General features: G+C 41.0%; 1 protein-coding gene across 1 annotated transcript; it reads right to left on the bottom strand.

Annotated features, from left to right (window-relative positions):
• LOC8079811 (CBS domain-containing protein CBSCBSPB1) lies at positions 13,192-17,648 on the bottom strand. Its single transcript, XM_002456819.2, has 14 exons — positions 17,208-17,648; positions 16,495-16,663; positions 16,262-16,394; positions 16,005-16,175; positions 15,721-15,799; positions 15,508-15,621; positions 15,362-15,428; positions 15,151-15,256; positions 15,004-15,062; positions 14,588-14,697; positions 14,113-14,246; positions 13,925-14,010; positions 13,750-13,839; positions 13,192-13,676 (listed from the first exon to the last, which is right to left on the bottom strand). The coding sequence occupies exons 1-14, from the start codon at positions 17,354-17,356 to the stop codon at positions 13,500-13,502; spliced, it is 1,644 nt and encodes a 547-aa protein (XP_002456864.1). The 5' UTR covers positions 17,357-17,648; the 3' UTR covers positions 13,192-13,499.

Below are 19,679 nucleotides of genomic sequence, written 5' to 3'. Positions count from 1 at the left end.
TTTTCAAGATTTCCCATCACATCGAATTTGTGGCACGTGCATGAAACATTAAATATAGACGAAAACAAAAACTAATTACACAGTTTAGCTGTAAATCACGAGATGAATCTTTTGATTCTAGTTAGTCCATTATTAGATAATATTTGTCACAAACAAACGAAAGTGCTACGGTACCGAAAACTTTTCACTTTTCGGAACTAAACAAGGCCTTGTTTACTTCCAAATTTTTTTGCAAAATAGGAATAGTAGCACTTTCGTTTGTATTTGACAAATATTATCCAATAATGGACTAACTAGGCTCAAAAGATTCGTCTCGTCAATTCCGAACAAAATGTGCAATTAGTTTTTATTTTTATGTATATTTAATACTTCATGCATATGTCTAAAGATTCGATGTGACGGGGAATCTGAAAAATTTTGTAAAATTTTTAGGGAACTAAACAAGGCCCAAGCCCTAGGGCTTATCTTGGCTGTACCGGAGCATCCAGAACAGAACAGCATTATGGGAATCTTGAAACGAAAACCTGCAGCGGCAGGGCAATTACTACTGGAGTAGGAGTACTCCTACTTGGGGGGCCAGGGTCGTGTTCATAATTTGACGTATGGGGGCCAGGGTCGTGTTCATACTTTGACGTACTTTGATGTATCAATCTATGATACATTGATACGTCAAAGTAGTTCCGAAAAATTTACAAACAAACGAAAATTTTTGTGATTTACAAACAATATAAAAATAAAAACTAATTACACAGTTTGGTCAAAATTTATGAGACGAATAATTTAAGCCTAATTAGTCCGATAATAATTATCACAAACAAACAAAAATACTAGATTGTCGTGAAATTATTTTACCCAGCAAACACGGCCTGCTGATCTCACGATTCACTTGCTGAAGGCACAGTGTCTTGTCAACAAAAAAAGTTCCACATTACTCCATGCTGCAGTCTGAACGCACGTGTGGACACGGATGTTGGTTTGAACCGTACCCGTACGGGCAGAGATCCAGCAACGGAACTGTACTGTCGCAGCCAACGGTTTGATGGGACGGCATTCTTTTTTCTTTTTTTTTCCATGCTGCATTCACGGAGTATTTATAAATAAATAAAATTTTTGAAGTAAAACTGGCTGTTTCCATATGTTCACACTTCCTACTCTGCCTAGCTTGTCGTGCCTTGACCGCTACTGAGTTGACATGGCTAGATATGATCCATCTGGTCGTCGATGCTTTGATTTGGAATGGCCACGGTTGATGCCTTTGGTTCACAGAAATGAAGCAGATAAAATTTATAGAAATATTGTGCCAACCCAATGAAAACAGAGGACTAGTAACTCCAAGAGTTTGGTTAAAGACGATTGAACTAGATGACTAAGAGTAACTCCAAAAGTTTGATTAAAATTAATAGCCAAATTTTATTGTTTATCTATTTTGTAAAGTAGAAAACTTCTTAAAAAAAGAGGTCCATAACAGCCTTGTTATTTTACAAAATCAGATAACTAGCGTCAATGGTTGGCTATATATAACCAACTAAAATCAAGAAATAGTCAACTTTCTATTTTACAAAATCAGGTAGCACGACTATTGGAGCCTACGTTTTGCTATGTAAATTCTAAAATAGCCTCGACAGCAAGAATAGCCAAGTTGTTGGAATTGCTCTAAGAAATTGGATTACTGTTACAAGCACGTGTTCTTCCTTTTTTGTGTTCCAAACAATCATTCCTATTCGTATCCTCTGTTTTCCACCTGCAATCCTATCATATCCCTACGTTTCTCCTATTCCCGCATTTCTCTAATCCTGCATTCCAAAGGAGCCCTCACCGGCAACTAAGCGCCCCAAGTCCCAGTTTTTTCCCTCTCAAGACGGTTTCATGATGATGTGTGTGTGTGTGTGCCAATGCTATGTAACCATTTACTTTGCTAGATTGCCCTTGCAAATTTGTATTGTCGTCTACACGTCACTAGGATGAAGTAACGGATCGATAAATATATGTTAGGAGAGCCTCCTTCTTTTTTCTATATTTAGTCCTTCATTCTAAATTTCAATGGGTACAAACTTATAGTGAAGGCTTGGAAAATGCTTCATACTTACGACGGTGGTAGAAGGGCATGAGTCGTCAGCAGACCGATGCTAGATCTATCCTTGCTAGGACATTGAATGGTCGCCCTACTAACCTCCTAGCCAATCCCCATGGGGCTGCCCTCTTGATGTTTAGATGTCCGGCTAGCGGCTGTTAGCTTGTCCTTGGTAACACCATTGTGCTACTAAAACCTGACTCCACGAGGTGTGTCCAAAATTGTCACCCCTATGGAGCTAGCCATGGTCCACACCATGTTGCAGGTTGAATGTGCCTAATGACCTCTCCCTAACTCACCCCTAGGGTTAACGTGTGGCTCCAATTGGCCACCGTTGGTTCGCTCTTTTGCACCTTGCTCTTCTCCATGTACAATATCGTCCTCTCTCGTAGTGGACGAGGGAGATCAACCACTCTCCCCCTCCTTCATTGATTAGGATGCTAGAACCAATACGTGAGTGCCCTCTAAACCATGTTATGGTCTGGTTCGGTGGTTTAGTGTGGAAATCATCCACATTCCATCCCAATCCCACATATGGATTGGGGTGGGCTAGGGCTACCGGCGGATATGGCCCAAGGGTGTTTGGGACGAGGACTCTACAAAATCTAAGAGAGATATTCAGATTGAGACACTCTCGAATTTTGTGTTGAGTCCTAAAATAAGACAATTTTAGTATTGTATTTAGTGAAATCGCTTTAAGTTTGACCGTATTTTATATGAAAAAGTATTAATATTTGTTAATATCAAATACTCCCTCAGTTCTAAATTGTAAGTTATTCTAACTCTTTAAGACACAAATTTTGTTATGCAACTAGATATATAAGCATATACATTCACCAAAATAGTGGTAGGGTTTGTAGACACTCAACAAGCATATACATTCACCAATATGAACACGCGTACGCAAACCCTACCTCTATGAGCACCTCCGAATGACGACACATCTCGAGATTGGAATAAATTTAGGAAAATACGAACATCCATGCCAAGCCAAGGACTTGAACCCGAATGAACAGGTTCTATCACATGAAACCTAGCCAACTGAGCTAGGCTGAGTTCACAGTAATACAATACTATACCCCCTTCATCTTAAAAAAAGTTCATGTCTCCCTTTGTGAGTAAGTCTCCTAATATCAAATTTAACTAAATATATAAAAATATATTAATATTTACAATTTTAATAAAATATCATTAGATTAATCAAGCAATGTATCTTTATTTTAATCCTATTTAAAAAAATAAAAATATTAATACTTTTTTGCAAATCTATTTAAACTTAAAATTAATTAATTTATCATAAAACAACATCTGTACCCTTCTTGCAACGGAGGACGCTGTATTTACACCCATATTAATTATGCTGGTACCCCTGCACTGCTGTGCTGTAGAAAGGGTCCACCTAGTCAATCGGTCAATGCTCTATCTACTCCGACATTTCCGTTGCCAACTCGCCACTGCAACCGTACATACGGAGAGCTGGATGAGGGCCACCGGGTGGTCCATCTCTCAGCACAGACAAGGGTTTTCTGAGAAACTAAGGACAGCAAAGTTAATGGATGCCGCATGACCGAGCAAATGTCTACCAACGTACCGACCAGTAAAGAGAAGAAAATTATTGTCATCATCATGGCTTTGTTTAGTTCTCAAAAAATTTTGCAAAATGTTTCACATTCCCCGTCACATCGAATCTTTAGACGCATGCATGAAGTATTAAATATAGACGAAAATAAAACTAATTGCACAGTTTGATCGAAATTGATGAGACGAATCTTTTGAACCTAGTTAGTCTATAATTGGACAATATTTGTCAAATACAAACGAAAATGCTACAGTGTCAATTTTCCAAAAATTTTCGGAACTAAACAAGGCAAACATCCAAAGGAGTGATTAAGGCTATGTTTAGATCGAGGATGAAAATTTTTTAGGTGTCACATTGGATATATCGGAAAGATGTTGAGAAGGATTTTTAGAAACTAATAAAAAAACAAATTACATAGTTCGTCAGAAAACTGTAAGACAAATCTATTAAGTATAATTAATCTATCATTAGCACATGTGGGTTATTGTAGCACTTAAGGCTAATCATAGAGTAACTAGGCTTAAAAAATTCGTCTCGCGATTTTCAACCAAACTGTGTAATTAGTTTATTTTTTATCTATATTTAATGTTCTATGCATGTGTCCAAAGATTCGATAGGATGAATGAAAATTTTTTGTTTGAGTAACTAAAGAGGGCCTAAGGCTACGCTAGGTGAGGTTGCCTATCTTTGAAGTTTGAATGACATGCTTCCTAGGTTCCAAAATAGATGTCATTTTAGGCCTTGTTTAGTTCCCAAATTATTTTACAAAATTTTTTAGATTCTCCATCATATCAAACTTTGCGTTGTAATACTAAATATAGATAAAATAAATAACTAATTACACAATTTACTTGTATTTTGAGAGATGAATTTTTTTAGCCTAGTTAGTCCACAATTGGATAATATTTATCAAATACAAACGACAGTGCTATTATTCTTATTTTGCAAAAAAAAAAATAAAAAAATAAACAAAGCCTTACTTTCCAAGGAGTCAATCTTTTTAATTTTGACCATATGTATTAAAGAATATTAATATTTATAATATATAGTTAGTTTCATTAGATAGATCGTTGAATATACTTTTATAATAAATTTATTTGAAGATATAAATATTGCACGTATTTTCTACAAACCTATTTTAAATTAGAAAGTTTGACCAACACACATCCCATAACGCTATTCTTTTTTTTGGAATAGAGAGTAGCACTCTGCAACTTTACGTACCTGCATCCCCAAAATTATAATTTTAATATAGTTCTAGTTAAACTACTTTAATACTACCGCCGGGCCAAATTATTTGTGTGACTAAACTTATACGGAGTAAGTAATTATTAACATTCATGACTCCAAATAAACCACGAAATATATTTCATGGCGAATCCAATGACGACATTTATATATGTGTTTTTTTTAAATCTGATCAAAATTAAAATGGCTTCACCACTAACCAAATATTAATAAAAGATTGCTAACATTAATGAGACTAAATAAGTATAATTAAACTTTTTATATTTTTATAGTAAATCTATTTGGTGATGTTATTCTCTACAAAAACCGGTGAAGCTTAAAAAAATTGACTTGGGCCTTGTTTAGTTCACCCCAAAAACCAAAAAATTTTCAAGATTTCCTGTCACATTGAATCTTTCGGTGCATACATGAAATATTAAATATAGACGAAAATAAAAACTAATTGCACAGTTCTAGTTAGTCCATGATTGGACAATATTTGCCACAAACAAACGAAAGTGCTACAGTAGCGAAATCCAAAATCTTTTCGCATCTAAACAAGGCCTTGCTCTAAACCTATAATTGTACTTTTTAAAATGAAAGAGTAGACATCTCTAATAACTTTAATTTTAAGAAGAGAGAAGTCTCATCCAATTGAAATATACCTAGCTCTCGCTTACAAAGATAAGCCATTATGCTCTCGTACCTTCCCCTACCTAAGCTTCACATAAGCTTTTTAGAGGTAGGAAGAAAGAAGGCAAAATCATGATATGCCTTGGTAAGAAACCAAACACAAAAATAAGCGATTCGAGAGAATCATTTGAGGAACAAAGCTATATTCACTTTTCAAAAATCAAATGAAAACCCAAGTTTCTGAACTAAGTGATGCAAGGGGATTTGAATAGTTCCATTATTCAATTAACCATGGTATTATTGTCATTTTATTCACACCCAATATATCCAACCCAAACAATGCTATGAACGTCCCACTGGATGTGACGATATTGTTGCATTTTTTTTTAAAAAAAAAGAAAGGGAGAGAGAGAAGTTCCGTCTTGATGCAATACCCATGGATGATTTTCTAATTCAAGATGACTCATAAAATTAAATGTCATACAGAGACTACGAAACAACAAAATAGAACTACGTGAGGGAAGTCATTTTATCCATCACTCACTTCTTTGATTGGTAGTATTTCCCAAAACAACGCTATGAAATTAATCCCCTCATAAGGAATGGCCATGTTTGCAACAGGATGCACCACTCACTCATCCATGACACTGAAACTCAGTGAAATAGAGTACATGCCTTTGCAAACTTAGGTTGTTATAGTAGAAATCACAGGCAATTTGAATCATTTTAACTTGAATTTAACTACCTAGCATAGTCGGTCCTTGGCCATCATTGGCTAAGGACAACTTCTTCTAGGCATGCATGGAGCACACATGCCACTAGATGAGCAGGGATGGTCATGCATTGGGATCTCCATGTGAGAGAGGTGGACTAAGCACGATTTAGATAGAGAATTGCAGGGTAAAGAGATGGAGAGAGAGAGAGAGAGAGAGAGAGAGAGAGAGAGAGAGAGAGAGAGAGAGAGACTGAGAGAGACAGAGGTTGTCGACACTACAGGGTGCCAAAGTTGGGCTGCACCACCCGAGTTATGTCACCACATCTCCTAACTTAGGCCGCACCACCATACGCTACCTGTGCAAGTTTTGCATCACCTAAACTCTTCAGCCCTTGAACTCTCCATTTTTCTCAAGTCCTAACCATTTCTGGCGCTAGTGGTTCTGGAACTTGTGATCTAGGATTTGAAGAAGGACAAGGTTTAGGGAAACAAGGAAGAAGCGTGTGAGGGAGGTGTGAGAGATCGAGGAGACAACACGTCAATCAGATATAGGGATAAGGATACATAACATAAATATGGGTATTCTGAAAAGTTACATTTGACTAGGCTATGAAGGTATGGACAAGCATAGCTAATAAGGAAATAAAATGTTTTTAGTTAGAAAATTGAGAAGAAAAAATTCAATGGCAAATTAAGAACACAAACTTTTCTAGTGGCAAGTAAGACACTACTCTAACTTTCAGTGGCAAAAAAATATTCTTAGGAAGCTGATTGTTAGTTGCTAGCTTAAGAAAGCCAACAAATAAATTTTTACTAGCGGGGCTAGCAGCTAACCTATTAACCGAGTCATGTTTGGATCCAATAGCTAATAGTTAGGCTCTGTCTGAATCCATCCGGTCAATAGTTATTAGTTGCTAAAATTACCTAAGGTGGATCTAAGTAGACCCATATAACAATTATTTCACTAGCTATCACAGCTCAGCTCATGGCAACTTATAGATTGCAAAAAGACATGTTTACTCTCTCATCTACCTTTATCCATGTGCCCTACGACAAAACCACCAATACATCCACCTTTTAGCACGTTAGTGGGTCCAAAACAACACCCAAATAATATATGGTCCAACCATCACTTTAGCTAGACCCGGTTAATAAATTTCCATTAGCTAAATAGTTCGTTTGGAGTTATTAGTCGAGCTATTAGGTAACACCCAAATAATTGCTTATTGCTCTAGGTTAAAACGCTACTCCCTCCGTCCTTAAATACTGCTATTTTTAGGAGAAAATTTTGTCCACAAATACTGCTATTTCTACTAACATACTCAATCCACCAGCCCATTTAATTCTCCTCAGAACTTGCGTGGTCCACCAACTCATTTAATTTCTTCTAGAGAGTAGTACTTTGGCGCATGATAATTGTTTGAATCTATTCAGTTGACATTAAATGCAGCTCCTTAGAACCAGAGAACCATGGCTTAACGTGTATGATTAAATGGTACTCCCTCCGTCCCTGAAAGAATAGATTTCTGGCCTAAAAATTTGTCCCCAAATAAATCAATTTCTAGGATATATGGTCCCCACTGCTCGCCTCGTATTCATCGTGGCATCCAAGACGCACACGCCTCGTCTCTCTCTCTCCTTCATTTAGTGGTGGACAGTTGGCTGGATGAGTAAATGGCGTGAACAGCTCGTAGCCCAAAGCAGTGATTCCTGTGCATCTTAATGGTGAAACTCATATTAATTAAGGGTAACCTGGTCATTTGGCAGCTATGCTAATCTGTCTGAAACTTACTAGAAATCTATTCTTTCAGGGACGGAGGGAGTAGAACCAAAATTAATTGAGGGTAGAATGGTCTTTTGTTTGTCACACTAATCTGTCTGAAATCTGCTAGAAATAGCAGCATTTGGGGATGGAGAGAGTACATCTACTATGCATATAGCAGACCTTAATTTGTTTCTCAACTTTCAATAATTTGAAAAAAAAAACTTCATTTGGATCCGTTTGATGGTAGTAGTTGCTTCTCCTCTCTAACAGATAAACACTAGAAGAAAAAAGCTCAATAGTGGTTGTTGTAAACACATTTCTACAGAAGTTTTTCGTAACAGCCGGCACTAGGGGCCAGTAGAAATAAATTTGAGCAAACAGTCTGTGAAAAAAAATAGATTTTCACAGGCGGTTCTCAGTTAACCGCCAATAAAAAATAGATTTCTACAGGCGGTTCTCTTAGCCAACCGCCAGTTGTATCTTTTCGCATAAAATCGCGCGCTTCGCGACCGGTGGGATTCAAACACGAGACCTCGCCCTCGTGCGTAGCCTCCTCCACCACTCCACTCACCACTCAGTTGGGTTTAGAGTTTAGTTCCCCACATATTATCCTAAACAGAGTATATATTGATTGTTTGAGACCCTAAACGGATTCAAATGGAAAAGTTGTCAACTACAAAGTTTCATAACTTTTCAAGATCTACAACTTTTATATTGGTAGTTTCTCCATCCGAGATTATTTACAAAATTTGAATTTCAAATTTAAGAAATTCAAACGTAGTTTTCGATGACAAGATGATTTCAAATGAAAAAAATTATGAATTACAAAGTTTCACAACTTTTTTGAGATCTACAACTTCTATTTTAGCAGTTTTCCAAACGAGATCATTTGAAAAGCTCAAAAAATTCAATTTCAAATTATTTCTACCTGCGGTTTTCTTAATAAACCGCCTATAAAAATATGATTTTTAGTGGCAGTTCTTTAGGAAAACCATCTATAGAAATACATAATTTGTACAAGCGGCTTTGATAGGAAACCACCTGTAAAAATCAATCTTCACTGACAGTTTTCTAAAATCTAGATCCAAACACGACCTTCAATAATTATAAGGACCCAAATAATGTAATTTATATGAGGTCTTGTTTAATTTCGAAAAGTTTTTAAATTTTGATACATTAACACTTTATTTGATAATTATTATCCAACTATAGACTAAGTGGGCTTAAAAGATTCGTATCATAAATTACAGACAAACTGTGTGATTAGTTTTTGTTTTCGTCCATATTAGTGTTTCATGCATGTGTCACAAGATTTGATGTGACGGAGAATCTTAATAGTTTTTTGGTTTTTGAGGTGATGTAGACAAGGCCTGAGTAAAAAAACTGGAATGACACAACACGTTTGAAACTTGATTATTTATACGCTGAAGCGAGCTAGGGTACGTACTCCCTCCGTCCACAAATACTGCTATTTCTAGCAGATTTCAGACAGATTAGTGTGGCAAACAAAAGACCATTCTACCATTAATTAATTTTGGTTCCACCATTTAATCATGCGCGTTAAGTCATGGTTCTCTAGTTCCAACGAGCTGCATTTAATGCCAACTAAACAGGCTCAAACAATTACCATGCGCCAAAGTACTACTCCCTAGAAAAAATTAAATGAGCTGATGGACTACGGAAGTTCCGAGGAGAAATTAATTATGCTGGTGGACTGAGTATGCTAGTAGAAATAGCAGTATTTGTGGACAAAATTTTCTCCTAGAAATAGCAGTATTTAGAGGGTGTTTGAGACTGCTTCACTAGTTTTTGCAGCTCTGCTCCACGAACTCCACCATGGAGCAGCTCTACCGTGGAGTTTGTGGAGCAGGAGGTACTGTTTGGCACGTAGCTCTGCTCCAGCTCTAGGAATGGGTTGTTTCCATGCAAATATTCCATTATGCCCCTGATCAAAATTGCTTTTGATATTTTCTGACCAAAATAGAAATCAAATGATAAAGCATTAACAAAAGTTATAATTAAAATATAAATAATTAACAGAGGTGGCGCACAGGTGAAGAGACGAGGGGTGTACAGGAAGAAATGAGGTCGCAACGTTGGAAGGGGAAGCATTTACAAGAATTAATTCGTGATTAATGAGTGACAAGGCGGGTAATTACCTCATAACTTTATGTGGGAGTACCACACTCTAAAAACCGGAGTACCCCTTGAGGTACTCTAGAAAAAACATGGAGCTGGCCTTTAGCTCTACCTTTTTTGTAGAGCGGAGTTCGTAAAGCTAGACGTGTTTAGCAACGCAGAGTTAAAGCGGAGCTGAAAAAACTGGAGCGGAGCGGTCCCAAACACCCGTTAGGGACAGAGGGAGTAGCTGTGAATCCAAGTATCCAAGGACGTAAGCGCCTGCGCATGCGATGGCGAATTCCAAGCACAAGTCTACATGCAGGAAGAGAACTAGGGAAACATTAGGTAGGGACCATGCTGTGCGTGCATGCATATCGTCGTCGTTGCGTCGTTGACGGTCGTCCACTAGGAGCACTGCATTTGCATTTTGGTCGTGTAGATCGGATCTGTTCATAGTAACTACCCCCGAGCTGCTCAGTGTTGAACTCGAGTTGGTATTCTTGTCGGTGCATGCACGCACGCAACATTGCAATGAGACACTCACAATGCAACACTCTATCACAGAGTCCAAGACAATTAATTACATACTATTTATGGTATTTTGCTGATGTGACAGCATATTTATTGAAGAAAGAGGTAGAAAAAATAAGACTCCAAATCTTATTTATAGAGTCTAAATTTATTTATTACCTCGAACAATGTGGACTTAGAGTCAAAATACGACTTGGAGTCTTATTTTTTTATCTCTTTCTTCAATAAATATGCTGCCACATCAGCAAAATACCATAAATAATATGTAATTAAGTGCATTGGACTTTATGACAGAGTCTTGCGCCCTAATCATCCTGACAACGTCGTCGCGACCCGTTTAATCCGAGCTCTCTGATCAATCGACGAGTGACGAGCATTGAATGCCACTGAATTGCCTGGAACCAAATTCAATTCCTATGGCAATAGGTGCCTCGCGCCAAGAAGCTTGCCGGCGTGTGATGGTACGGATCGAGGCGGAAGAGGAGAGAGAGGGATACGCCATGCGCATATGCGGCGATGACATCAGTGCGAGGTGCATGCATGACAACAGATCGAGCACCACACACAAGTCCACAATTAATAAGCGTATGTGCATGCACGTACGAGGTACGACGACACCGATCGGGCTGGGCGCGGGCGGCCGGCCGGTCGATCGGCGGCGACAAGCTATAGCTAGTGAGCGCAGGCCGGCCGGCCGGTGGGCGCAACGCACGGCTCACATAACAGTTACTGAAACGCAAGCACGGATTGGTGACCACCCGGCCGCATTCAAGGAGGCTAGGCCTGGTGTCGGCCAGCGCCAGACGCCTCCGGCCGACCGTACGCCGACACCCAGCGAGGCCGTATGTGAGTGCGATGGACCAATGCAAGTTGGATCGGCGCCAGCGATATGCAGGCATCCAGCAACAGCAGCTAACGATCGAGGGCCTGTACATGTGCGCGCACAGCGGCTCCCCTTCGCCAGCTCAGCCTTGTCGTTCCCGGCGTCGGAAAGCTGGTACTACGACGCGTACGTGACCACTGACCACCGAGCACGCAGGTCTATGATCACTAGCTAGCTGGTGCCCTGGCGGCTGGCACATGTGCAGTGACGACTGCACTCTTGGGTTCGCGTGGTCCGCCTCCTGCCGTTTTGCTGGCTGCTGGATCGATCGATCGATCGGCAGACAGGATGATGGTGGTCCGTGCATGGAGCAAGGTGCACCGGAACAAGCCAGCCAGTCCGGCGCATGCATGCCTCTCTGCAGAACACGCGCCGCATCGGCATCAAATGCCCCCCATTCTGATCCAGCTAGTGGAGCACTAGGGCTGCTGGCCTGGCTGCAGCGCGTCGTGGCATATCACAATTTTCGAGTGTGACTGTGGATGCCTGCGTGGGGCCGTGACGCCGTCCCTAGCTACCGCGCGCTTTGGACAGGAGCAGCAGGCACCAGGGCCATGCCCATGTATCTAAGCTCAGCAAAGATTAATCACTATGTTCATTTGAGCTTATCCGCTGAATCAGTGTTTTTCTCTCACAACAACAAATCAGTGATCTGGCTTGTCAGCCAAAGTCTCACGGTTGGTTCCTCTGCTAAACGTGTTTTGAATCTGTATAGACAAGATTTTTCTTGCTCATGGGAGAGAGCCAAAATGGCTCGTCTTGTTGTCCATGTCTATAGGGCAAGGCGCGAGGCTAGTTTGGTTGGGAATGGCTCCTAGCCCGTCCACGTTGGTATACAAAAAAAAAAAAGAAGGCTTTCAATGGTTTAAGCCCTTTTGAAAGTCTGGGCTTGGATCGTTTTAGTCTTCTGGGTCCAATAAATAAATAGGCATGAATGGCGATTCCCTTGAGAGCACTTCCAATACACACTCTATCATAGAGTCTAAAGTTATTTATTACCTCGAACAATGTGGACTTAGAGTCTAAATAAAACTTGGAGTTTTATTTTTTTTCTACCTCTTTCTTTAATAAATATGCTACCACATCACATCAGCAAAAGTTCATCAAACTCGTTACTTCTTCAAGTTATTTTGTCATTTGATCACCAAATCCCACTAAACATATGCTATTAGGAGAATTGGGAATCGGTGCCATTCGACGTCTGTAGGCGGTCATGGTGCCTTGTGCGGTGATCGTTTTCTTTCACTGAGCATTGGCGTCCTGTATTGGGCCATATGGCAAAACCAAAACCAACCATCAGGAGTCTGCTGGAACAAGACGCAAGGTAACATGCAGCAAGAGGCCCGGTCTAGGTAGTAACCGTAGTAGTACTTAACGTCCGGCCTGTTTGTTTGTTGGAGAAGAATCGCCTTGGATAAACTCCTGCATTATAAATTATTATTATTAATGAAATGTACAAACGTATAGCAGGCATAACGCCTAACCAGCTTTTGGCTTTTAATACGAAAACATAGCTTCTGGCTTTTAGAAATCACCATCATTGTTAGCTGTTTGTTTCAGCTTCCCCTACGTAACACAGTCGGAAGCTAAAACAAACAAGGCTCAAAAATAAGGCCTAATCTATCAGGCTCTAGGAGACAGAGTGAGGCTCAACAAACACTGAGAATTTGCACAAGGAGACGATGCCTGAGGAAGGTTCATCAGGACTCTTGTATAATGATCATGTGATTTATGATACAAATACATCGTGACGACGTTGACTCTGAACCCACCAAAAAAAACTCGACCAATTCCGTGTACATGTTTGCAGGCGGCCATCCACTGCCTTGACAGTATTATTAAAATCTTCCTCTTCTCTCTGTTTCTCACAAGAATTACTTACACAGCCATTCTGCTCATTCCGGTGGAGTAGCATTTGTATCACAAAGACGATCAAAAGCGTGTTCCACTTCCATGCCGTGCTTGCCTCCCAGCTTACCCTGACCGTTTCAAGTAGGCCATCACACCAAGCCCAGCAACCAGAGCCGCCCCTGCTGCGACTGCACTGTAAGCAGAAGCCCATGCGTCCTTGCCAGCGTACTCGAAGTCTGAAGAACCACCCCCTCTCTTTCGGCGGCCAACACCGGCATAATCCAAGTGCAACCTTAAGCTCTGCAAAGAGAAGCGTCGATGAGCATCTTTGGCAGGAATCAAAGGTGCACCTTTGCTTGGGAAACGACATTACCTTCCAACCAATCTGTCTTGCATGGTCTACAGCAGCTATAAGGTCACTGTCCGACGAAAGGATGACCTTATCATGGTCCTCATCTTCATACTGTAAAGTGGCACCAGGAAAGAACAAATAACAAACTTAGGAATTTGTTGCATATATTGAAAAAGGCATTAGGTTCAGCCAGTACCAAAATTTGTGGCAGGTGTTTTCTGTCAATGTCATCACCGACCCTCTGAAGAATGCTAGTTATCAGGTCTGTCAAGCTGCTCGTTTCTGACATTGGGAACACATAAAGTTCAGAGAGCAATTTTAATCACTGGGGCAAAAAAATGATGAAACAACTCCAGCCCCATGGATTGAGATGAGGATGCATACCACAGTTAAATCTGTGCATCCTCCCTTGCTTGTCCTGAATCTTGAACCCAAAAGTGTTTGATAAACCAGAAGCTGGAAAGAAAGCTGATCTTCCTATATCTGTTGCCTCAGATGCAACTTTTGTCGATCCTTCACTGGGAAAATGCCAGGTAGACCAGTCACACAAAAGACACAAGATGCCATCAGAATGATACTCCCTCTGTTCCAAATTATAAACCACTTTGGCTTTGTCCGAAATAAATTTCTCTAACTTGACCAAGATTGTTGAAAAAAAATATATATTAACATCTACGAATTCAAATAGATGCTCTATCAAAACACATTTAATGGAGAACTTAATGAAATTAATTTGATGTTATATATGTTGGTACATTTTTCAACAAACTTGGTCAAAGTTGAGGAAGTTTGAATTAGGACAAAACCAAAGCGAACTATAATTTGGCATCGAGGGAGTAGGATGCAAGAGCAAACTAACCTTCTCGAGTCATCATCATCATCAAGAGGTCCAATGGACATTGCTGAATCCCAGAACCTCTGCATCATGGCAGATGTTGCCTCGGATCCAGCTGCCCCGCTGTTTCCAACCTAAACACAAAAAGGTAATCAGCCAGTTAGGCATGCTCAGTTGAGAAAACAAGTACACTAACATAATGAAGTTATTATAGCACAAATTGCAGTACGAATGCCAGTTACAGCCAATTACAATACAAATGACAACTGAGTTCAAAAAACTTTATTTTGCACACTGAAAAACTGAGTATTGTGGGCACTAACATCTAGCCAAAAATGGTTTCTAACCTCAGACCCCAAAATTATGTGGATAGGGGTAAGCAGTAAGATGGAAGCACAAATATCTGCATTAGATTCAAGTAGAAGGAAGTTGGCACTCACCGTAGCAATTGCAGCATGAGTGATGTGAAGAACATCAACAACAGTCACAACATTTCCATCTGGATAAATAAAAGATGTCATACCCGTTTTAACAGTCTTACAAAAGACATCGCCTGAATAAAGTTAGATCATGGTTCATAGACATACCCCTGTCCAGAACAGGCAAATGTAAAAATTTTCCATCATGCATTGTGTGAAGAGCATCAAGGATTGGCATGTCCACTGTGGCACATTCAGGACTCTGAGTCATGACCTGTTGAAAGGAGTTTCAAACATGATGGCAGTTCGTTGCTGAGAAGGTAGAGAATAATGACATGTGACTGCATAATGATACAAAGATAATTATAATGTGACTTGCCTTTTCGACTGTAGTGGACTCAGGAGGAAGATTTTGGGCGATAACACGCATCAATATATCTCTAGATCTGTCGTAGAAATCAAAGCAGGTTTTCAGTTAAAGGCTTAGAAATAGCCGTTAATGTGATTAGAAAAAAATGTACTCACGTTAGAATTCCCCCAGGTTTGTTTTCAATTGCTACAACTGCTGAACTCACTTTTAATTCCAGCATCTTCTTTGATGCTGTCAAAACTGTGTCTGATGGTGCAACAGTGACCACTCTAAAGAATTAAGTCAGTGCGTAAGTTTTTCTGAACTGGCACTTACTATGTGAATACTCAAGAAGGCACTTAATTTGAAAAAGAAAGGATATTACCTACTTTGGATTCTCAGAGATAATGGTAGACAGTGATGGCTTAAACATCCGTTCTCGAAGAGTCTCAATAAAATTGTTAGGACCTGCAAAATAGGAGGAGAAACGATTAAAGGGGGCACACTAGAAAAGCCATGAAGGCAAACTTTTCATACATAAAGTTTATAATACATTTGAAACATAAAGACGAAGGGTAGAGACATAGAGTGAAGTTGAATGCATAATTTCATTTTCAAAAGTAGAATGAAGATGAAGGGTAGAGAAGGGGTAGGGAATGTCTCAAGTACACACCAGATACTGCTGCTCCCCAATGCTTTTCAACGCCCTCAGCAGCAGCAGCAATTGCTTTTCCTTTCTCCGCGGCCCTTTCCATCCGTGCAATAGCATCATATAGGCACTTGGCTATGTCCAGAATTGCAATGACTTCACCATGCTCCACAACAGGCAGATGTCTAAACTTACCTGGAACCAAAGGATACCTTTCATCAGGCAACATTAGAAGACGAGTATAGGCAAGGCACGCAGAAATCGTCAAAGAATTCACAGACCTTGCACCATCTTTTGCAACGCCTCGACTGCAAGCGTGTCCGCGTGAACAAATACAGGGTTTCTTGTCATAACCTTAGAGACCGGTGTCTCTTCCATCTTCATCTCACGGGCAATCACCCTTGTGGTTATGTCCTGACCAGCATTGCCAAAATACAGCGTGCATTGAGAAATCGGGAACGTCTAAGGCAGCAGAGATAGAAAAAAAAAAAAGCGAAGGACAACATCTCCGCACCTTGTCGGTAAGGATCCCACAGAGCAAAGCATTGGAGTCGGTCAGCAACACGGCGTCGACCCTGCGTGATGCCATCCTCCGACAAGCCTCGTGCACGGTCGTGTGATCCGGTATCGTCAGCGCCTTGGACAGCCTCAGCCTTTTCACGGTCCTCTCGCTGGTCAGTGTCCTGAAATGAATCCAACGAGGTAGCGCTTTTCAGCTGTGATGTCTGCAATGCACGGAGTGGATTTTGGTATTGTCCATTTTGGAGAGCAGGCATGGTTGACCAATCACGGTTTGACAGCAATCAATGTCGTGTTGTAGCCAAGTTTGCTTGTGTCAGTGAAACGTGTGTGGTTTACGTTTACACACAAAATTCCACATCCAGTGTCATGCGTATGCGTATGTAGTACAACATGTTGTAATAGCTGAATGGGATTCAGCACTTTCTGTTGTAACTGAAAAAGGAATCGTACTTTGTGCGTAACAACATCCTCGGATTCCCCAAATCAGGTTCAAATCTAGGCTAAAGGAAGCTCCTAGCTGAAAACGGAGCGAGGCACGGGAGCTACTCCAGGTAGTCACGCTACGCGACGCTCGCTTGAAGTCCTGAACCGATCGAGGACACCACAGCAGAGAGGCGCTAGGTACGGAGCACGGTCTACGCATAACAAGAGCAGAGCAGAGCAGCAGCACAAAAATGAGCAAGGCGGATGCGGCGGATCACGTACGTGGAGGGGCCGCGGGAGAGGGAGACGGAGGCGCGCCTGGAGGGCGGCGGGGCGTCATGGCCGTGCCCGTTCTCGGCGGGCGGGAGCCTCCTCCTGGATCCGGAGGACGAGGAGACGCTCCTCCGGCCCGCGCCCGCGCCGCCGTCCATCTCCCGGCTCGCGCCGCCCGCCGGGGGAAGCGAGGGCCTCCGATCGGCGACGGCGCTGATCCGCGGCGGCGGCTAGCGGAGGGGCCCTCTCTCCCTCTGTGGCTCCCGCAAATCGGGAGCGCTCCCGATAGTTGGGGGAACGGGGAGCAGGCGGAGACCGGAGACGGGAGCGAAGGTCGCGGCGTGCGCCTGAGTATTCTGGGCCAATGGGAATTTTCTCCAAAATTTTCCTCTTTTTTCCCCGAGATGCTGCTGGTGCGGGTGGAATAGAAAGCTGGATCAGATCAATTTGGGGTTCGGGTTCCTGTCCCGTGTTGATGCGCACAACAAAAAGGGTCGGACGCCCGTGCGCACCCTTGCTTTGCTTGCTGCGCGCACACGGCGCGTTGCGTGTGCTATTGGTCCGTGTGGATGAGTGGGCAGCTGACGGGTGGGTCCGGATAATGCCGTGAGGCCTGGGAACGCCGGGCGGTGTGCGATGCGGATGCGGGAGGGTACCCGTTTCGTTCGTTGTTGATTCGTTGCTTGTGCCGGAATCTCATTCACCCACACTCCAACTCGTATGAGCAACGAATCCAACGCACGAGTTATATATAAAACTATAGATAAAAGAAACTATCCATCGTTCTCTACTCTATTTGCCTACGAATTGAAATAACTTGCGTCTTAACTAATATGGAGTAGGAGTCCTAATATAAATAGATTCCTCACTTTCTAAGTAGAATAGAACTTATAATAGTCAAATAGAAAAGTATAAGAATTATGTTCTTTACTTTGCTTTGCTTTCTTTATTTAGTTATAGATGTGAATCGGAGGCAAAAAGAAAAAATCAAAGTCCTAGTTTGTAGTTCTTTCTTCTTGTTCTTCTTCTCTAATAATAAAAAGACAAAATTTATGGTCGTTTTGGATTTTGGTCGAGCCTAACTATTCGTTTGTTTCGGTCTAAAATTAGTTTAAACTCGTGTTAGCCTACTCTATTTTCTCAAGAGGGCCTAGTGTAAGAATTAAAGAATATTTGGTTTCTTAAGTACCTGTACTTGCTTAGCTGGCACAGACAATAAATAAACTTAGGATATATTTGGATCATTCATTTTTATACTGTAGCTTTGTCGAGTAAGGATTTGAGTCCCTCGAAACACATGTGGGTAAGGGTTTTCTTGCTAGCACAAGAGAGCTAAAACAACTCGCCTGGCTTGGTACTCACAAAGGTTGAGTATAAGGTGAGCGAGCCTAGGGAAATGTTGGTAAAGAAACCAAGCACGTCTTACTCATCTAGGAGATCTAACTCTTGATGGCACAAAATCAAGATGTGCTTGCCCGCCAACAAAACAAGCTAACTGCTCAAAATCTTTATCTAGGCAAGGCTACACAATATTGAGCGAAGGTACCAAACAATCCCTTAAATGCTAAAGGACAGGCTAGTAAGGGAGTTGCAACCATAGTCGCAACCGCGATAAGCTACATCAAGAATTTGTTCGGGTAGTATTTACACTCAACCCAACATATTAGAGCTTAGGGGAATCTTCGTCGTGTAATGGAGTTGCCAACAGTGACCCCAATTACACATGGTCGTTTCTATCCTTTATTGGCCATTAGCCCTTGATATACAAACCGTAACATGACTTTGAGCCTTCCCTTAATTACAAAGAAAATTATTTACTTGGCCCTCATAATTTCTTGGTCATTTGTTCTCAAACTTGGTTATTTGACCCTAAAATGGAATTTCTTTTATTTCTTGGCCTTTCCATTATTTTGATGGGCTAATGGTGCTAAATTGTACACAAAATTACTCTTTTACCTCTGGCGTCGAAAGCAACGGTTCAACATCCTACAGATACACTATGTAGGTCTTTTCATTCACAACATCGACGAAAACACATAGGTCTAAACTAGTACATGAACATAGTGTATGAAGGAAAACATACTGATACAAAGATCGACACAGACATGTATTATATAAAGGTACAACAAAAGATACAATTATCAGGATGGTCTAGTACCTAGGATTCGCCTTATGCTGGTTAGCATCCGGTCAAAAAGTCTCACAACAGAGACATGGCAGTCGTAGGTGTACTAATCCTAGTGCTTACACATGACTCTTCCTCGGACAGCCACTGCTATTTGATCACGAATAATTCCTCATATGAGCATGGTAAGCACCACACACTAGTTTCGGCTCAATGAAGATGGAGACAATACACAATAAACTAATGTTAAGATCCTTAGCAATTGAACACTTTAATTAATATACAATGTCAATGTCACTATCCTCATTTATGATCAATACTTCATCTCTATAAACAATTACTGAACTAAAAGACGG

Source organism: Sorghum bicolor, chromosome 3, assembly GCF_000003195.3.
Source record: "Sorghum bicolor cultivar BTx623 chromosome 3, Sorghum_bicolor_NCBIv3, whole genome shotgun sequence".
NCBI lineage: Eukaryota > Viridiplantae > Streptophyta > Magnoliopsida > Poales > Poaceae > Sorghum > Sorghum bicolor.
Note: the sequence above shows the minus strand (reverse complement) of the source record. Positions and strands in the feature narration are given on the sequence as shown.

Bases quoted from the DNA above. Each gene is read 5' to 3' on its own strand.
- LOC8079811 (XM_002456819.2), bottom strand. From the start codon at position 17,356: ATGGACGGCGGCGCGGGCGCGGGCCGGAGGAGCGTCTCCTCGTCCTCC. The intron at 15,622-15,720 runs GTAGGTAATATC...TTAATTCTTTAG, and splicing joins ATTATCTCTGAGAATCCAAA to AGTGGTCACTGTTGCACCAT. The intron at 14,011-14,112 runs GTATGCATCCTC...TCCCAATGTCAG, and splicing joins GATGCACAGATTTAACTGTG to AAACGAGCAGCTTGACAGAC.